General features: G+C 34.9%; 1 protein-coding gene across 2 annotated transcripts in view; it reads right to left on the bottom strand.

Moving 5' to 3' along the window:
- Positions 1 to 19,173, bottom strand: part of LOC137385915 (rRNA N6-adenosine-methyltransferase ZCCHC4-like) — a 50,179-nt gene that overhangs the window by 310 nt on the left and 30,696 nt on the right. Inside the window, exons 1-7 of one of the 2 annotated variants that reach the window (XM_068072529.1) lie at positions 11,090 to 11,134; positions 9,795 to 9,957; positions 7,829 to 7,996; positions 1,852 to 2,044; positions 1,389 to 1,590; positions 863 to 938; positions 415 to 538 (exon numbers count right to left, since the gene is read on the bottom strand). In XM_068072529.1, coding sequence (XP_067928630.1) covers positions 415 to 538; positions 863 to 938; positions 1,389 to 1,590; positions 1,852 to 2,044; positions 7,829 to 7,996; positions 9,795 to 9,932 — 901 coding nt within the window. In that variant the 5' untranslated portion in view covers positions 9,933 to 9,957; positions 11,090 to 11,134. Of the gene's footprint in view, positions 1 to 414; positions 539 to 862; positions 939 to 1,388; positions 1,591 to 1,851; positions 2,045 to 7,828; positions 7,997 to 9,794; positions 9,958 to 11,089; positions 11,135 to 19,173 lie in introns of those variants that run through there. The other variant, XM_068072527.1, reaches the window with a different exon arrangement.

The following is a 19,173-nucleotide window of genomic DNA, read 5'->3' as shown; positions in this document are numbered from 1 at the left end:
ACATCAAACAAGTTGAACTGGTCTTTTTGTCAACAAGCAATTAAAATTACTAGATGCTACTCGGCAAGCTACTACCTAGCATTCACAAAGGAACAAAAGTTGAGTTTTATATTTGCAGGTTTACTGTTATAATTTACTGTTATTATTATATTATTCGTTAGGCATTGCACATGAAATTTTCTCATCAATATTACCCATATTCTTATGGTTATTCTGAAAGCCTTGCATCATTTTAACTTGTGTACTCGTGTTAACTTTAACAGTGTACAGATTAAATACATGCCAATTTTCTTTTTCTCAAAATCCAAGTATCAATGCGTATCAGCCAATGGATCTGCATCAGCACTGTAGGCGAAAAGGCGAGGAAATTTGTACCACAGCTTTGTATAGACATATTATACAAAAATGACCAACCTCCATGAGAATTTTTAGCACAGCCATGTTGTACCTGTACACACTTGTCACAAGCATCACAGTGTATCCATGTAGATTTCCTACATTTTTTACACTGGTTGCAGTGCTCGTAAGTAGGGCCATCCTACAACATAAAAAATTTGTTATAAGATTTACAACAAGATGCTGCGCATATTCTGTTGCGTGATATGGTGAGAATAAACCTTTTCTAGATTTGTTGATGCCTATCAAGCTGGACAATGCATAGATCATGTACATTAGTACATATACCTATAACACTAGTGTATATAAGATCACATTTTAAGCATTCATACGACGGCCATCATACAATCTATAATATTATTGTTATTATCAATTTAATTTTTATTGAGCGCTTATCATTAACTACTGCACGTTACAGCCACACGTTATATCCTGATCATAGCTTGCATGTGTTATGGAAACTTACCTTTGTTGTACAACTGTCACATTGTGGACAATGAGCATTTTCCCTTGAGATATAATGCTGACATTTCTCACAATACCTACAAATGCAAGTACAAAATTAACACATTCATGAAGATTAACAAACATCATTTATTCCAAAGTCCTTCACATTTCATGAGTTTAGCGCAAATAAAATTTCAACTTACAATGCTTATGTATGCGTAGAATATACAGGCATGATACCATAGACCTATTAACAATACTAGCTATACTATTAACTATATTAAGTGTAGTTAATTATAGGTCTATGCATAATACCAAATGGCACATCCTCTCATCTTTCTGCTTTATCTATGGAGAATTACTTTAAGACAACAATGTAATGAACTAAGATTCCAGACTGTAAGCAAAAACGAACTATATTACTTTTTGTACTACAACAGACTAGTATTTACAATCAATATTGGAGAGCTGATACAGATCATGTTTCAAAAATTGCAAGCTCACTCATAACAAAGTGAAAATCCAGTGTTTACTCTTGTTTTTACCTGTAACCTTGAGCTGTTGGTAGCACCAGGTCTTTTAGAGGAAGGTCTGTGTACAACCTGGCAGGGGAGCCACGAGGCTTTCCTTCATTCGTGTAACCGGAGTGATTGGTATAGTTGACTTTGTAGTCAGACATGCTCAGTGATGGCAGGTGCTTTCTTACCTGAGTCTCCATGAAGTATGGGAGAAAGACAATTGTTGTCACTAAAAAAGATCCATTAATGACACTTAAAACCACTTTTAAAGCTTTGGCAGGTTTCTTCAGTTGCAATGCTGATCACCTATATAAGCGAATAGCATTCTACTGGTTAAATAAATGTTAACTATTGGTCAGCTTATAACAGCTAGCAGAGCACAATCACCCCAGGTGAGGAGTGCTATAAATTAGTAGCGATATAAACCCAAGAATGCCTGCGTTCAGATGCTACAAGATAAACTCACAAGTACAGAATCGAACGAACAAACCTTCTGCGGTTGATGCAGTCATTTTATTGAGAGTCAGCTGCAGAGCACCGAGTAGGCCTCCATACGGTGGATCCACAATTATCACCAAGCGCTTCGCGTCTTGAACAAACTTTTCATAGTTCTCTTGTTCTGTCTTACCATAGAAATGATGGTTGAACATGTTGTACTGGGCAAAGTCACGGTGAAACTGCCGCTAAAATGTATGAGTGGGTACAGTATGTATGAGTGGGTAGAGTATGTATGAGTAGGTAGAGTGTGTATGAGTGGGTAGAGTAGGTAGAGTATGTATGAGTAGGTAGAGTATGTATGAGTAGGTAGAGTATGTATGAGTAGGTAGAGTATATATGAGCAGGTAGAGTATGTATGAGTAGGTAGAGTATGTATGAGTAGGTAGAGTATGCATGACTAGGTAGAGTATGTATGAGTAGGTAGAATATGTATGAGTGGGTAGAGTATGTATGAGTAGGTAGAGTATGTATGAGTGGGTAGAGTATGTATGAGTAGGTAGAGTATGTATGAGTAGGTAGAGTATGTATGAGTAGGTAGAGTATATATGATTAGGTAGAGTATGTATGAGTAGGTAGAGTATGTATGAGTAGGTAGAGTATGTATGAGTATGTATGAGTAGGTAGAGTATGTATGAGTAGGTAGAGTATGTATGAGTGGGTAGAGTATGTATGAGTAGGTAGAGTATGTATGAGTAGGTAGAGTATGTATGAGTGGGTAGAGTATGTATGAGTAGGTAGAGTATGTATGAGTATGTATGAGTAGGTATGAGTAGGTAGAGTATGTATGAGTAGGTAGAGTATGTATGAGTAGGTAGAGTATGTATGAGTAGGTAGAGTATGTATGAGTAGGTAGAGTATGTATGAGTAGGTAGAGTATGTATGAGTGGGTAGAGTATGTATGAGTAGGTAGAGTATGTATGAGTAGGTAGAGTATGTATGAGTAGGTAGAGTATGTATGAGTAGGTAGAGTATGTATGAGTGGGTAGAGTATGTATGAGTAGGTAGAGTATGTATGAGTGGGTAGAGTATATATGAGTAGGTAGAGTATGTATGAGTAGGTAGAGTATGTATGAGTGGGTAGAGTATGTATGAGTAGGTAGAGTATGTATGAGTAGGTAGAGTATGTATGAGTAGGTAGAGTATGTATGAGTAGGTAGAGTATGTATGAGTATGTATGAGTAGGTAGAGTATGTATGAGTAGGTAGAGTATGTATGAGTGGGTAGAGTATGTATGAGTAGGTAGAGTATGTATGAGTAGGTAGAGTATGTATGAGTAGGTAGAGTATGTATGAGTGGGTAGAGTATGTATGAGTAGGTAGAGTAGGTATGAGTATGTATGAGTATGTATGAGTAGGTAGAGTATGTATGAGTAGGTAGAGTATGTATGAATAGGTAGAGTATGTATGAGTAGGTAGAGTATGTATGAGTAGGTAGAGTATGTATGAGTAGGTAGAGAATGTATGAGTAGGTAGAGTATGTATGAGTAGGTAGAGTATGTATGAGTAGGTAGAGTATGTATGAGTAGGTAGAGTATGTATGAGTGGGTAAAGTATGTATGAGTAGGTAGAGTATGTATGAGTAGGTAGAGTATATATGATTAGGTAGAGTATGTATGAGTAGGTAGAGTATGTATGAGTAGGTAGAGTATGTATGAGTAGGTAGAGTATGTATGAGTAGGTAGAGTATGTATGAGTAGGTAGAGTATATATGAGTAGGTAGAGTATATATGAGTAGGTATAGTATGTATGAGTAGGTAGAGTATGTATGAGTAGGTAGAGTATGTATGAGTGGGTAGAGTATGTATGAGTAGGTAGAGTATATATGAGTAGGTAGAGTATGTATGAGTGGGTAAAGTATGTATGAGTAGGTAGAGTATGTATGAGTAGGTAGAGTATATATGATTAGGTAGAGTATGTATGAGTAGGTAGAGTATGTATGAGTAGGTAGAGTATGTATGAGTAGGTAGAGTATGTATGAGTAGGTAGAGTATGTATGAGTAGGTAGAGTATATATGAGTAGGTAGAGTATATATGAGTAGGTATAGTATGTATGAGTAGGTAGAGTATGTATGAGTAGGTAGAGTATGTATGAGTGGGTAGAGTATGTATGAGTAGGTAGAGAATGTACGAGTAGGTAGAGTATGTATGAGTAGGTAGAGTATGTATGAGTAGGTAGAGTATGTATGAGTAGGTAGAGTATGTATGAGTGGGTAAAGTATGTATGAGTAGGTAGAGTATGTATGAGTAGGTAGAGTATGTATGAGTAGGTAGAGTATATATGAGTAGGTAGAGTATATATGAGTAGGTATAGTATGTATGAGTAGGTAGAGTATGTATGAGTAGGTAGAGTATGTATGAGTAGGTAGAGTATGTATGAGTAGGTAGAGTATGTATGAGTAGGTAGAGTATGTATGAGTAGGTAGAGTATATATGAGTAGGTAGAGTATATATGAGTAGGTATGAGTAGGTAGAGTATGTATGAGTAGGTAGAGTATGTATGAGTAGGTAGAGTATGTATGAGTGGGTAGAGTATGTATGAGTAGGTAGAGTATGTATGAGTATGTATGAGTATGTATGAGTAGGTATGAGTAGGTAGAGTATGTATGAGTAGGTAGAGTATGTATGAGTAGGTAGAGTATGTATGAGTAGGTAGAGTATGTATGAGTAGGTAGAGTATGTATGAGTAGGTAGAGTATGTATGAGTGGGTAGAGTATGTATGAGTAGGTAGAGAATGTATGAGTAGGTAGAGTATGTATGAGTAGGTAGAGTATGTATGAGTAGGTAGAGTATGTATGAGTAGGTAGAGTATGTATGAGTGGGTAAAGTATGTATGAGTAGGTAGAGTATGTATGAGTAGGTAGAGTATATATGATTAGGTAGAGTATGTATGAGTAGGTAGAGTATGTATGAGTAGGTAGAGTATGTATGAGTAGGTAGAGTATGTATGAGTAGGTAGAGTATGTATGAGTAGGTAGAGTATATATGAGTAGGTAGAGTATGTATGAGTAGGTAGAGTATGTATGAGTAGGTAGAGTATGTATGAGTAGGTAGAGTATGTATGAGTAGGTAGAGTATATATGAGTAGGTAGAGTATATATGAGTAGGTAGAGTATGTATGAGTAGGTAGAGTATGTATGAGTAGGTATGAGTAGGTAGAGTATGTATGAGTAGGTATGAGTAGGTAGAGTATGTATGAGTAGGTAGAGTATGTATGAGTAGGTAGAGTATGTATGAGTGGGTAGAGTATGTATGAGTGGGTAGAGTATGTATGAGTAGGTAGAGTATGTATGAGTAGGTAGAGTATGTATGAGTAGGTAGAGTATGTATGAGTGGGTAGAGTATGTATGAGTGGGTAGAGTATGTATGAGTGGGTAGAGTATGTATGAGTAGGTAGAGTATGTATGAGTAGGTAGAGTATATATGAGTAGGTATAGTATGTATGAGTAGGTAGAGTATGTATGAGTAGGTAGAGTATATATGAGTAGGTAGAGTATGTATGAGTGGGTAGAGTATGTATGAGTAGGTAGAGTATGTATGAGTGGGTAGAGTATGTATGAGTGGGTAGAGTATGTATGAGTAGGTAGAGTATATATGAGTAGGTAAAGTATGTATGAGTGGGTAGAGTATGTATGAGTGGGTAGAGTATATATGAGTGGGTAGAGTATGTATGAGTAGGTAGAGTATATATGAGTAGGTAGAGTATATATGAGTAGGTAGAGTATGTATGAGTAGGTAGAGTATGTATGAGTGGGTAGAGTATGTATGAGTGGGTAGAGTATGTATGAGTAGGTAGAGTATGTATGAGTAGGTAGAGTATGTATGAGTGGGTAAAGTATGTATGAGTAGGTAGAGTATGTATGAGTAGGTAGAGTATATATGAGTAGGTATAGTATGTATGAGTAGGTAGAGTATATATGAGTAGGTATAGTATGTATGAGTAGGTAGAGTATGTATGAGTAGGTAGAGTATGTATGAGTAGGTAGAGTATGTATGAGTAGGTAGAGTATATATGAGTAGGTATAGTATGTATGAGTAGGTAGAGTATGTATGCGTAGGTAGAGTATGTATGAGTGGGTAGAGTATGTATGAGTAGGTAGAGTATGTATGAGTAGGTAGAGTATGTATGAGTAGGTAGAGTATGTATGAGTGGGTAAAGTATGTATGAGTAGGTAGAGTATGTATGAGTAGGTAGAGTATATATGAGTAGGTATAGTATGTATGAGTAGGTAGAGTATATATGAGTAGGTATAGTATGTATGAGTAGGTAGAGTATGTATGAGTAGGTAGAGTATGTATGAGTAGGTAGAGTATGTATGAGTAGGTAGAGTATATATGAGTAGGTATAGTATGTATGAGTAGGTAGAGTATGTATGAGTAGGTAGAGTATGTATGAGTAGGTAGAGTATGTATGAGTAGGTAGAGTATGTATGAGTAGGTAGAGTATGTATGAGTATGTATGAGTAGGTAGAGTATGTATGAGTAGGTAGAGTATGTATGAGTAGGTAGAGTATGTATGAGTAGGTAGAGTATATATGAGTAGGTAGAGTATGTATGAGTGGGTAGAGTATGTATGAGTAGGTAGAGTATGTATGAGTAGGTATGAGTAGGTAGAGTATGTATGAGTAGGTAGAGTATGTATGAGTAGGTAGAGTATGTATGAGTGGGTAGAGTATGTATGAGTGGGTAGAGTATGTATGAGTAGGTAGAGTATATATGAGTAGGTAAAGTATGTATGAGTGGGTAGAGTATGTATGAGTGGGTAGAGTATATATGAGTGGGTAGAGTATGTATGAGTAGGTAGAGTATATATGAGTAGGTAGAGTATATATGAGTAGGTAGAGTATGTATGAGTAGGTAGAGTATGTATGAGTGGGTAGAGTATGTATGAGTGGGTAGAGTATGTATGAGTAGGTAGAGTATGTATGAGTAGGTAGAGTATGTATGAGTGGGTAAAGTATGTATGAGTAGGTAGAGTATGTATGAGTAGGTAGAGTATATATGAGTAGGTATAGTATGTATGAGTAGGTAGAGTATATATGAGTAGGTAGAGTATGTATGAGTGGGTAAAGTATGTATGAGTAGGTAGAGTATGTATGAGTAGGTAGAGTATGTATGAGTAGGTAGAGTATATATGAGTAGGTATAGTATGTATGAGTAGGTAGAGTATGTATGAGTAGGTAGAGTATGTATGAGTAGGTAGAGTATGTATGAGTGGGTAGAGTATGTATGAGTAGGTAGAGTATGTATGAGTAGGTAGAGTATGTATGAGTAGGTAGAGTATGTATGAGTGGGTAGAGTATGTATGAGTAGGTAGAGTATGTATGAGTAGGTAGAGTATGTATGAGTGGGTAGAGTATGTATGAGTAGGTAGAGTATGTATGAGTAGGTAGAGTATGTATGAGTAGGTAGAGTATGTATGAGTGGGTAGAGTATGTATGAGTAGGTAGAGTATGTATGAGTAGGTAGAGTATGTATGAGTAGGTAGAGTATGTATGAGTAGGTAGAGTATGTATGAGTAGGTAGAGTATGTATGAGTAGGTAGAGTATGTATGAGTGGGTAGAGTATGTATGAGTAGGTAGAGTATGTATGAGTGGGTAGAGTATATATGAGTAGGTACAGTATGTATGAGTAGGTAGAGTATGTATGAGTAGGTAGAGTATGTATGAGTGGGTAGAGTATGTATGAGTGGGTAGAGTATGTATGAGTGGGTAGAGTATGTATGAGTGGGTAGAGTATATATGAGTAGGTAGAGTATATATGAGTGGGTAGAGTGTGTATGTAGTCAATATGTATCTGACAAGTTTAAAGTTTCTCCTTAGAAATTGGGAATCCTAGCTCAGACTTGGGCACTGTCTTACAACTAATGATTTACAAATCACATACCGTATTGCCTGCCAAATCTGAGTGAGAGCATGATATTATGCACACGTATGTAAGTAAACAGTTGAAAGGAAAAAACTTCTGTTACCAGTCTGACGTCTATGTCGAGAAGAAAGCTGGACAGGCCTGTCATCGTTGCATCACGTTTAACATGCTCATGAACTGATGGTACTCCGACACACAGAACTCTGTCTGCTTTGTTTTGAAGGATGATAGCACCTAGAAATTCTATTACCTCTGGTGAGAAGAAATATTGCTAAAACAATGTAACAGCTATATAGACAATGTAACAGCTATATAGACAGCGTAATTGCTTTATAGACAGTGTAATGGCTATATAGACAATTTAATAGCTATATAGACAATTTAACAGCTATATAGACAATGTAACAGCTATATAGACAATGTAACAAATATATAGACAATGTAACAAATATATAGACAATTTACCAGCTATATAGACAATGTAACAAATATATAGACAATGTAACAAATATATAGACAATGTAACAAATATATAGACAATTTAACAGCTATATAGACAATGTAACAAATATATAGACAATTTAACAGCTATATAGACAATGTAACAAATATATAGACAATTTAACAGCTATATAGACAATTTAACAGCTTTATAGACAATGTAACAGCTATATAGACAATGTAACAGCTTATAGACAGTGTAATTGCTTTATATACAGTGTAATGGCTATATAGACAATTTAATAGCTATATAGACAATTTAACAGCTATATAGACAATGTAACAAATATATAGACAATGTAACAAATATATAGACAATGTAACAAATATATAAACAATTTAACAGCTATATAGACAATGTAACAAATATATAGACAATTTAACAGCTATATAGACAATGTAACAAATATATAGACAATTTAACAGCTATATAGACAATTTAACAGCTTTATAGACAATGTAACAGCTATATAGACAATGTAACAGTTATATAGACAATGTAACAGCTATATAAACAATGTAATAGGTATAGGGACAATGTAATGAATATGCACGCAGGGATTGAGCACATAGCTGAGAATAGAGTATTATGAAGTGACACGCTAAAGCAATAGCTACGTGTGACAGAGTGCAGCCTGTTCATGATTTTATTGTCCCTTTTCAAGTAAAACGCAATCTTCATTCAAGTTAGTAAAATTACCAAATAGAAGATTTTAGCAAACAGTAGTAGACGAAAACAAATTAACATGACAGCTCTGCGCGCCACTTTAAAAAGTAATATAAGACAACTTGAGACTAGATAACAAACTAGTTAACTATTAATAAATTTAGTATTATGGTCTGAGGTGAGGTAAAGTCTGAGAAACAAGTTTATTACAAACATCCCTAGTTCTTACAGCTGCGTAAAGGTTACTATTAGATGTACCCGTTAATAAACAAGTTTAAAGCAGTCTATCATATTAGCCGAAAAAGGTACAAATAAATCTTTTGTTGAATATCAATGTTCAAAAGCACTAATTGAATATTCTTCTAAATAATGCATTATGAGAAATAGAGTTTTTTATTCAGATGAATGCAGTGTTTATTATGCTATCTCATACAGTACACTTATAGGTCACTCAAACTGTAAGTAACTGAGATTTATCTAGACCTTTAGACAGCATGGTTAGGTGAAATATTCTGCATGTGACCAAATGTGAAGAATTCCCACCCTATTAAAAGTTCCTCCCTCTCCCTCCCTCCTTCCCTCCTTCCCTCTCTCACAACTTCAACGGTCACAAAAATATCATACACTGCTCCCCAAATATGTGATTTATAAATGCAAATCAGAATGCAAAATACAACAGCTAGAGAAGGTTATAGCTAATGATATGCTTTGTACGATTTTATATATTTATTACTGGTGCTTTATTAAAAAGCATGACACTTCAGATCTAAACATCAACCAATAAAACTAGCGGTTGAAGACGTTTAACAGAACAATATCGGTGCTAAGGTAACAGGAAGAGGCCAGTTATGAGGTGATACGCACATATGAGATAAGAAATTTACAGGCTGGTTAAACTTACAGCGTTAGTTTGGTTGGATTCTTTAGGCCTGAGCCACCTTGAGGGGTAGTGGAATTCTTCTGTGGAAAGCTCTTTGTATTGATAAGGATGTGACTTGTTGGTACAGAGATCGTTAGGAATAATCACACCACAATCCATACAAAATAGCACCGAAGTAGACTCACTGCAAATGTGAGTATCTTGTACTTAACTCCAGGCCATATGATTGCTTTGCAACAATGCGCACAGCATGAACTCTTATAATAATCATACATATACTGTTCTTTTTCACCAAAAATACACAAGCTACGATCTGATTTCTCACGATAAAAATTCAAATGCTATGATCACTCATAATAAAATTATTTTATTCTTTCAGCTTTTTCTATTAAGGGTCCCCACTGCAAATGGTCTTCCTCCTGGTATAGAATTTATTGCGACCATTTGCTCATGAAATTTGGCACATGAGTAATTGTGGTTGCATGCCTTTTCTAAAACCCCGAATGATCCCTGAGTGACTGCAACCACCGACCTCCTGATCATAAGTTGGCACACTAACCACTGAACCCAGTCTGCACGACCTCTAATAGTTTTCCCAAAACATACCAGCAAAAAGATAGTACCTCTACAGATTATCAAAGGTTAGCTAAAGTTCATCAATTAATTTATATATAAAAAAAATAACATTTATCTCAAGGAAAAGAGAATTCCGCATAAGCAACTTGGCTACAAACCTTCACAATCTATTCACAATGATTTGAATCATGCAATAACATACGAGTCCATAAAGTATGCTGAATCTAAAACATTTTACTATTCGGTGTGAAGACAACTTGTGTACTATGTTGTCACGTACACACTCAACATAACATAGCAATGATTTTACACATTCCCAATTCTGCAACAAGTACAAAAGTTACCAGGCCAAAATATGAACGCCTTACCATTAAAAACCATACATACACCACACATGACGGCGAAAAATGCATCAGTATATTGTCAACAAACATATAAAGTATTTAGTGTATAATGATGACTTTGCCAAAGGATATCAAAGTAGGCCAAGTAGGTAAGTGAAATGATGTGCAAACCAATCAACTATAAGCAGGGCATATCCACAACTACACAATTACAAACAACTAGACACACAAAGTTGGATCTCACAACACTAAAATTAATGTTGTGTACTTTTGACACCTTTCTATATAATTTAAATAAATACATGTAAAACAGCAAATAAATAATTTTAGCACAGTTTAATAAAAAATTGGAGAAAAATGGCACACGATTAGCTCAAATGATCACATAAAACTTACATTCCAGTGAAGGTCTTAAAATGCTTGCTAGAGTCGTTAAACTGGTTGTATATTTCTCTCCTGATGAGTTTCTTCTCCTCAGTCTCCTTCATTTTAAACAACTGATAGAAATTGCAATCTTTCTTGCTTCGACAAACAGCACATGCATAAAATTTCTCTAGCTCACCGCTGTCTGTGTTCGTCCGAGAAAACAGCAATGTTGGACCTGCAACCAGAGAAACGGCACTCACCAAGCGCGCAAGTATGCTACTCTATGGTACTAGGGTAAGCTCTAAAATGCTCTGTTGTTATGCTGAAACACATATTGCAGTTGTGAACTAAAAAAAGGTTAGTTTAATGCGATAAACTAGAATATTATACTTTGCATCTCTACTCCAATAGTAAAATTAGAATACTGTTAGAAAAGCCAAGTATCGATAAGCGAAACACTAACAAATTACACCTAGGTTTGCCAGATTAATTTAAATTGAGTATCAATAGATGTGTTGCTACTTTCTGGTCATTAGCTTGCCCTTTGGTTACACATAAAAATATCAATTTTGGTTACCAATTAATAGCTATTGTAGATGTGGTTTATACAGCTTGTATACCTCTAATAAATAAGGGGCTGAAAACTTTGTTTCAAAGAGGGCGGTTTGGTACCCTCGCCAGACTACGATCTCCACTTCATAAAAACTTACTAGAGTCATTGATTTGATCAAATTTATCATCATCATAAGCAATATATCAGGCGAGCTGAGTGATTTGGCAAATTTGAGCTAGGGCAAACTAGTGCTGGTGCAATGTCAGCCACTGGTGCTATGTCAGCCAAAGGTGCAATGAGCTCAGAAATCCTGGTAGCGCAAATGGGCCAGCTACCTGATTATGTGTATAAATCTAGTTTATTTAACACTAGTCTGCTGGTGCATTCAGATTACATGTCCTTGTAGAGAGAAGAGAGAGTTTGGAATGAGTTGCTTGGATTGTGAACAAACCTACTCTAAGACAAAATTGCGAACGTAGTATCACTTACAGGCCGGAAGATGGAGCTAACATCTAGAATATATATTTAATAATAATAGCCGAGTTGGATGTATTTTGTAAACAACATATATAAATATATAATTGATTCCAGTATAAAAAAAACTACACCAGCATATACATAGTCAACAATATAACATGTACATACTCTCAAAAACAATGAATGATGAGAGAATAACAACAATGCAAAAGTAGTTTACAACCGATGGTAATAATATGGAATAAGTATGTATGCATGAACTAATATACTGTCCACTTCATCTAAAATATCTCTGGTTGCTTAATCTCAAAATACATAATTTTTGTTACTTGTACAAGTTTTAGAACCTAATCTAAATCAAACCATTCCCCAACAACGTGTCATTTCATTTTTACAAAAAATTAATGGTGTCATTCCAGACGTACCGTGCGGACAGAAAGGTGCATCTCGCCCATCATCAATATCACAAACATCGTAAGTATGGTTCGTGCACTGATACATTTCCAAATATCAGCGTCCTGATCTTATAAAAACCATTGAGCTAATGTTTAAACCGGTATTTAGTCAGTGAGAGCCTCTGGTGACTGTTAGCAGAGTAAAAGCTAAGCAATTTCAGCGACACGAAAACGTTACTCACGCAGCATTAAAAACGAGCGTAGTGGATAACAGAAAAAGCTTATATTCCTAAAATCGCAGCACGCGCTGTTGTCGGCTTGTAACAGAGTCGTGTAGGAAAAAGTTGCGCGACCAAGGGAAGTGTACATGTATAAAGGGGCTTCCTAGTTTGCAAACAAACAAGCCCCGCCCACTATTTTTTCACCCAACTCTCAAATGGAGAGACCACAACAATAACAAACAAAGTAACTCTTATTTGCAGTAGCTCCAAAATTAATTGTTTATTATACATCATTTGGAAGAGGGCAAAATTCCCTAAAAGATAATGGCAATAAATTTTTACTGCCTCTTTTAAAGCTGAAGTCAAAGCAGAAGTCCTACTTAAATTTGCACATAGCTCAAAATCTGAGTTTTTTCATCTGCAACTATTTTTTTATTCTGCAACTATGTTTCTATGAGAATTGTATGTTTTGATGTCTGAGTAAAAACTCTAGGTGCTGGTGCTAAACAGTCAACAAATATAACAACTCAGTGGCTGGTGGCAATATTCATTTGAATACTATGTGTGGATGTCCTTTACTTAAATTGGCCATTTCACAAGCATACAATGTACGCATGAGCTCAATGAAGAGCACAGCAGCAATAGCATTTAAAGCGATTAATTAACACAATTATCTCAAAACGCTTTGAGTATATATTGCAACACAATTTTAAAAAGTACAAAAAAATGTACAGCTTATGAGTTGGAATTGCAAATACAAAAAACTGCTTCGCTAACATAGCTCCATTTCTCACCCGCCAACACACATTTAAGAAGGTTCTTTCACACAAAGTAAGCAGATTTACACACAGAGTTAAAAGTAAAATATTAAAAACAATACTGTTTAAAAGCATCAGCCTTTTGCATATTACACATGCAAAACCAGACTCGGGTCAGCAGTTACAGATATTAAGAATGCCTGCTTGTGATTAGATTTAAATTCAATATAAGTAAGAGTAAAGAGCAAAAATAACGCAAAAGCGCAGTCAAATTTTGGTAATCTGGTAAATAGGCAATTTGCAACACTGGGTTCTGGTCAGCAGTTGGAAATTAATAATATTTTGACGATATGTTAGGATAAAAGTATTAAGCAAAACAAAGTGTAAACATAGAGCGAGTTATAAAAATAAAATTTTGCTGAGAAGGTGCACATCGGTTCTGCTCTTCAAGACAAGCTTTAGGCTAGGAATTATCTGGTGACACTAACTCTTTGCACAATGTCTCGTATCGCCATTGGAGAGCTTTAAAAGATAACAGAGATGTAAAACAGCAGTTGTAGAGAGTTGTGCACCTGCCTGCACTGGCTTTTATTTCACTTTCTGTCTGATTCAACAGGTTTGGACAGTCGTGAGAAAATCGTTGAAAGTTGCAAGTACAGAAGCATACATCGCAGGATTGTTGGCGGACAGACCCATAACAGGATGGCAGCTGCAAGTCAAACCATTTGTCAACCGCTTTGACAAACCAGTTTATGGCCTGATATGACACAGGTCTTTCCTCCTTCTTGACGAAATACTCTCAGCCTGCACCAACCGAATTAATAAATATGTGCAGTGCTTTGCACATATTTATAACATGTCTTGTATATGGTTAGAAATCACATGTCTTGTATATGGTTAGAAATCACATGTCTTATACATGGTTAGAAATAACATGTCATGTATATGGTTAGAAATAACATGTCTTGTATATGGTTAGAAATCACATGTCTTATACATGGTTAGAAATCACATGTCTTGTATATGGTTAGAAATCACATGTCTTATACATGGTTAGAAATCACATGTCTTGTATATGGTTAGAAATAACATGTCTTGTATATGGTTAGAAATAACATGTCTTGTATATGGTTAGAAATAACATGTTTTATACATGGTTAGAAATAACATGTCTTGTATATGGTTAGAAATCACATGTATTGTATATGGTTAGAAATCACATGTCTTGTATATGGTTAGAAATCACATGTCTTGTATATGGTTAGAAATAACATGTCTTGTATATGGTTAGAAATAACATGTCTTGTATATGGTTAGAAATCACATGTCTTATACATGGTTAGAAATCACATGTCTTGTATATGGTTAGAAATAACATGTCTTGTATATGGTTAGAAATCACATGTCTTATACATGGTTAGAAATAACATGTCATGTATATGGTTAGAAATCACATGTCTTGTATATGGTTAGAAATCACATGTCTTGTATATGGTTAGAAATCACATGTCTTATACATGGTTAGAAATAACATGTCTTGTATATGGTTAGAAATAGCATGTCTTGTATATGGTTAGAAATAACATGTCTTGTACATGGTTAGAAATCACATGTCTTGTATATGGTTAGAAATCACATGTCTTGTATATGGTTAGAAATCACATGTCTTATACATGGTTAGAAATAACATGTCTTGTATATGGTTAGAAATAACATGTCTTGTATATGGTTAGAAATCACATGTCTTATACATGGTTAGAAATAACATGTCTTGTATATGTTTAGAAATAACATGTCTTGTATATGGTTAGAAATCACATGTCTTGTACATGGTTAGAAATCACATGTCTTGTATATGGTTAGAAATCACATGTCTTGTATATGGTTAGAAATCACATGTCTTATACATGGTTAGAAATAACATGTCTTGTATATGGTTAGAAATAACATGTCTTGTATATGGTTAGAAATCACATGTCTTGTACATGGTTAGAAATCACATGTCTTGTATATGGTTAGAAATAACATGTCTTGTATATGGTTAGAAATAACATGTTTTGTATATGGTTAGAAATAACATGTCTTGTATATGGTTAGAAATCACATGTCTTATACATGGTTAGAAATAACATGTCTTGTATATGGTTAGAAATCACATGTCTTATACATGGTTAGAAATAACATGTCATGTATATGGTTAGAAATAACATGTCATGTATATGGTTAGAAATAACATGTCTTGTATATGGTTAGAAATAACATGTCTTGTATATGGTTAGAAATCACATGTCTTGTATATGGTTAGAAATCACATGTCTTGTATATGGTTAGAAATCACATGTCTTATACATGGTTAGAAATAACATGTCTTGTATATGGTTAGAAATAACATGTCTTGTATATGGTTAGAAATCACATGTCTTGTACATGGTTAGAAATCACATGTCTTGTATATGGTTAGAAATAACATGTCTTGTATATGGTTAGAAATCACATGTCTTATACATGGTTAGAAATCACATGTCTTGTATATGGTTAGAAATCACATGTCTTATACATGGTTAGAAATAACATGTCATGTATATGGTTAGAAATAATATGTCATGTATATGGTTAGAAATAACATGTCTTGTATATGGTTAGAAATAACATGTCTTGTATATGGTTAGAAATCACATGTCTTGTATATGGTTAGAAATCACATGTCTTGTATATGGTTAGAAATCACATGTCTTATACATGGTTAGAAATAACATGTCTTGTATATGGTTAGAAATAACATGTCTTGTATATGGTTAGAAATCACATGTCTTGTATATGGTTATAACGTATACCTCCTATATTTCCTATATAACGTATACCTCCTATAACATAAGTTGCAGATAACGTAAAGAATTTATGTGAAGATTTTGCTTCGTACTACGTAAAAGTTCCATATAACGTAAAATGTCAAGTCGGGTGAGTTCTCAAATTAAATTTGAATGGTAACCTATCTCGCCACACTTGTGAAGAAAAGACCGACATGCGTATAGTGTTATATTTATTATATATATATACAACTTCCATGACATTCTAGTTCGTCGGCATAAATCGTAGATGTGTTGACAAAACAGAGAATAGGGTAGCTGCACAATTGTTCATAAATACTTAAGGGCGATCAATTGGTGCAGGTTTTACAGCGTCGGTCTACCAATCTGACTGTCATAAGTTGAAGTATCGTCAAAGGTTATCTTTTATCTTAACCTTGACCCTTGGATACAGGTAGGTGACAAACAGGTAGTACCGCTGTTTTTATAGTGAAAGTAATTTTTTGTTTTGCTGTACTGTAGACGTATAAAATATTTGTATTAGTTTTACTTAGCAGAAGTGGTTTGCTATCTAGAAAAAATAAGCAAATCGTTGTAAATGGACGTCAAAGATGTGTGCTTCCCATCAACTTAGTGTAAAATTACTGCAACCACATGATCTATAAAATCAGTGAAATTGATCAGAAAAAGAAGAAAATTTGTCGATACAAATCAATAATATTGCAGTTACGATAGAGCCGACGAATTAAAAAGTCTAGTTTTTCCTTTCTGTATGGCCAAAGGGGTGAGTTTAAAAAGATTATGGAATAGATTGCGCAATTTACATGTATTTCACTGCTTGAATAACGTAAAATCCCTATAAATGGATTCTTTTATAATTAGATTATTCATGTTGTAGGAGCGCCTACTGTACACGTATTTGTCATTGATCGCAAAGGAGTTTGATTGATCTGATTGTGTTTCTGTGTAATTTGTTTGGATAATGCATTGTCGTTTCTCCAACTGTTAAACAAATATTTTCATACATACCCATGCGTTCATTTCTAACTTTCTGTTTTTCTCGTATAACTTAAATGGCAGGACTGGTGTTGCTTTTTGAGCAATCCAGTCTAACCATTCAAAGTTGATTTGCGTAATACGATTACAAAAATCAACCTTGAAGGGTTGATTTTCGTAATAATCAACCTCATTGACTCGTTGTCATTCTTTCTGATAGCAGCGTATTGGGTAAATAGGTAACCTGTGTGTCACACAAAAACGGGGGTGAGTTAAAACATTTGTTACAGTTAAATATTGAAAGTGATTACCAATAGCTATGTATATTTACCAATACTATTACGTATTCTAATACGTACATGAATACTCACTATCATACTAAATACATGTACATGTAAAATGGTATTAAGAGTTGTTTGCTATTGTTCAAGTTTATCAGAACGTTCTGTTCTGTCCACGCATAATAAAAAGAAAATTACATATACATGTTTGCCAACTCAAATGCAATACGTAGTTCTGCTGTTAACAAAATATCGCAAAATATCAATCACACAACTGATTTGACTAACTCCGCCAAGCATTCTTTTACTGACCATTTGAGTGCCACTTGACTTCTATTTGAGTGCTTGATTTGACATCCTCCGTCAAAGTTTCATCATCACCCAAAAAATAATTGCCGTTTGTTGCTGATATCCAGACAATTGATTCAGTGATGTCGAGGACTCAAACAGAAATGATCATACAGGTTAGAAAGCCATTGAGAACGATATTGAGCCTACAGATATGTAATGCATTGAAATTTTTGATACAGTGTACCACACAACATTTATCGATGATGGCGAATTAACTTCCACGGTTACAAAAACTAAGACGACAACTTCTGAATCAACATCTACGAACCATCACTATCAACCGCAAAGTGCGTATCAGGTAACATTTTTACCATTTTGTAATAGCTCTCCTTAGTCTTCCAATTGTTTTTTCCTGCGCAATATTTTATCATTTCCGTTTATGTTGATCTCGTTTTTTGCCTACCTCTTGTAGACATGTTTTTACATGCACTGATGTTGTGCTCCTACATTTCAGTCCTTTCTAAGCATCAGTTCTAATCTGCTCATTTCATATTATTTTCTTGTACATGTAAAGCACCTTTTCTTCATCACTATCTTCATGTGTGGGATTTTATTTACTCCCTGTTTGCTTCTCACTCTGTTTTTACATCTATTTAATGCTGTATCTCTACTGTGATCACATAGTCCACTTTAACATGGTGGATTATTACATGCACTGTTTCCAAGAATTGCTTCTGACCTCCATGTTCACATCCCATTTATTTGAGTTCCTGCTATTGTGCTCTGTTCATCATTATAAAACTGAAAAATACAAAGCCCTGACTCTTTTACATAGCATGTCAATTTGTGGCACCCGTGCTTATTTCCTCGGACATGTGGTGTTATTTTTAATCTAGCTACAATGGGTGTGACTGACACTCATAGAAATGACTGCACATCCAGCTACAATTTGATCATTAAACCCTTCGCTACTACCACAGGTAGGCTTTTACATACATAAATAGCTTTATATATCAAGCTATTCGCAAGCACTGTATCTGGTAAATTGTCTAATTAATGGCTGCATAGTTTCCAAATTTTGTTGAAAAGAACATGAGGAAGAGAAGTGTTGAAGCCACATATTGTTTGTTTTTATATCATATCATTTAAGCCTTGTTATCTGCATGACATCTAATCTGCAGAATTTTCCACCTCAATAAAGATTATACTTTTTTTCTTTCAGTTCCAGAGATCCAGAAGAAACAACTCCAGCGCTCTTTACTGATATGTATTTTATATTTGAAGAACATCTGGTGTCATTAACTTCTTATGCTTGTATAGCCAACATCATTAAGT

The sequence above is a fragment of the Watersipora subatra genome, chromosome 1 (assembly GCF_963576615.1).
Source record: "Watersipora subatra chromosome 1, tzWatSuba1.1, whole genome shotgun sequence".
In the NCBI taxonomy this organism is placed as follows: domain Eukaryota; kingdom Metazoa; phylum Bryozoa; class Gymnolaemata; order Cheilostomatida; family Watersiporidae; genus Watersipora; species Watersipora subatra.
This window is presented reverse-complemented; position numbering and strand designations above follow the sequence as displayed.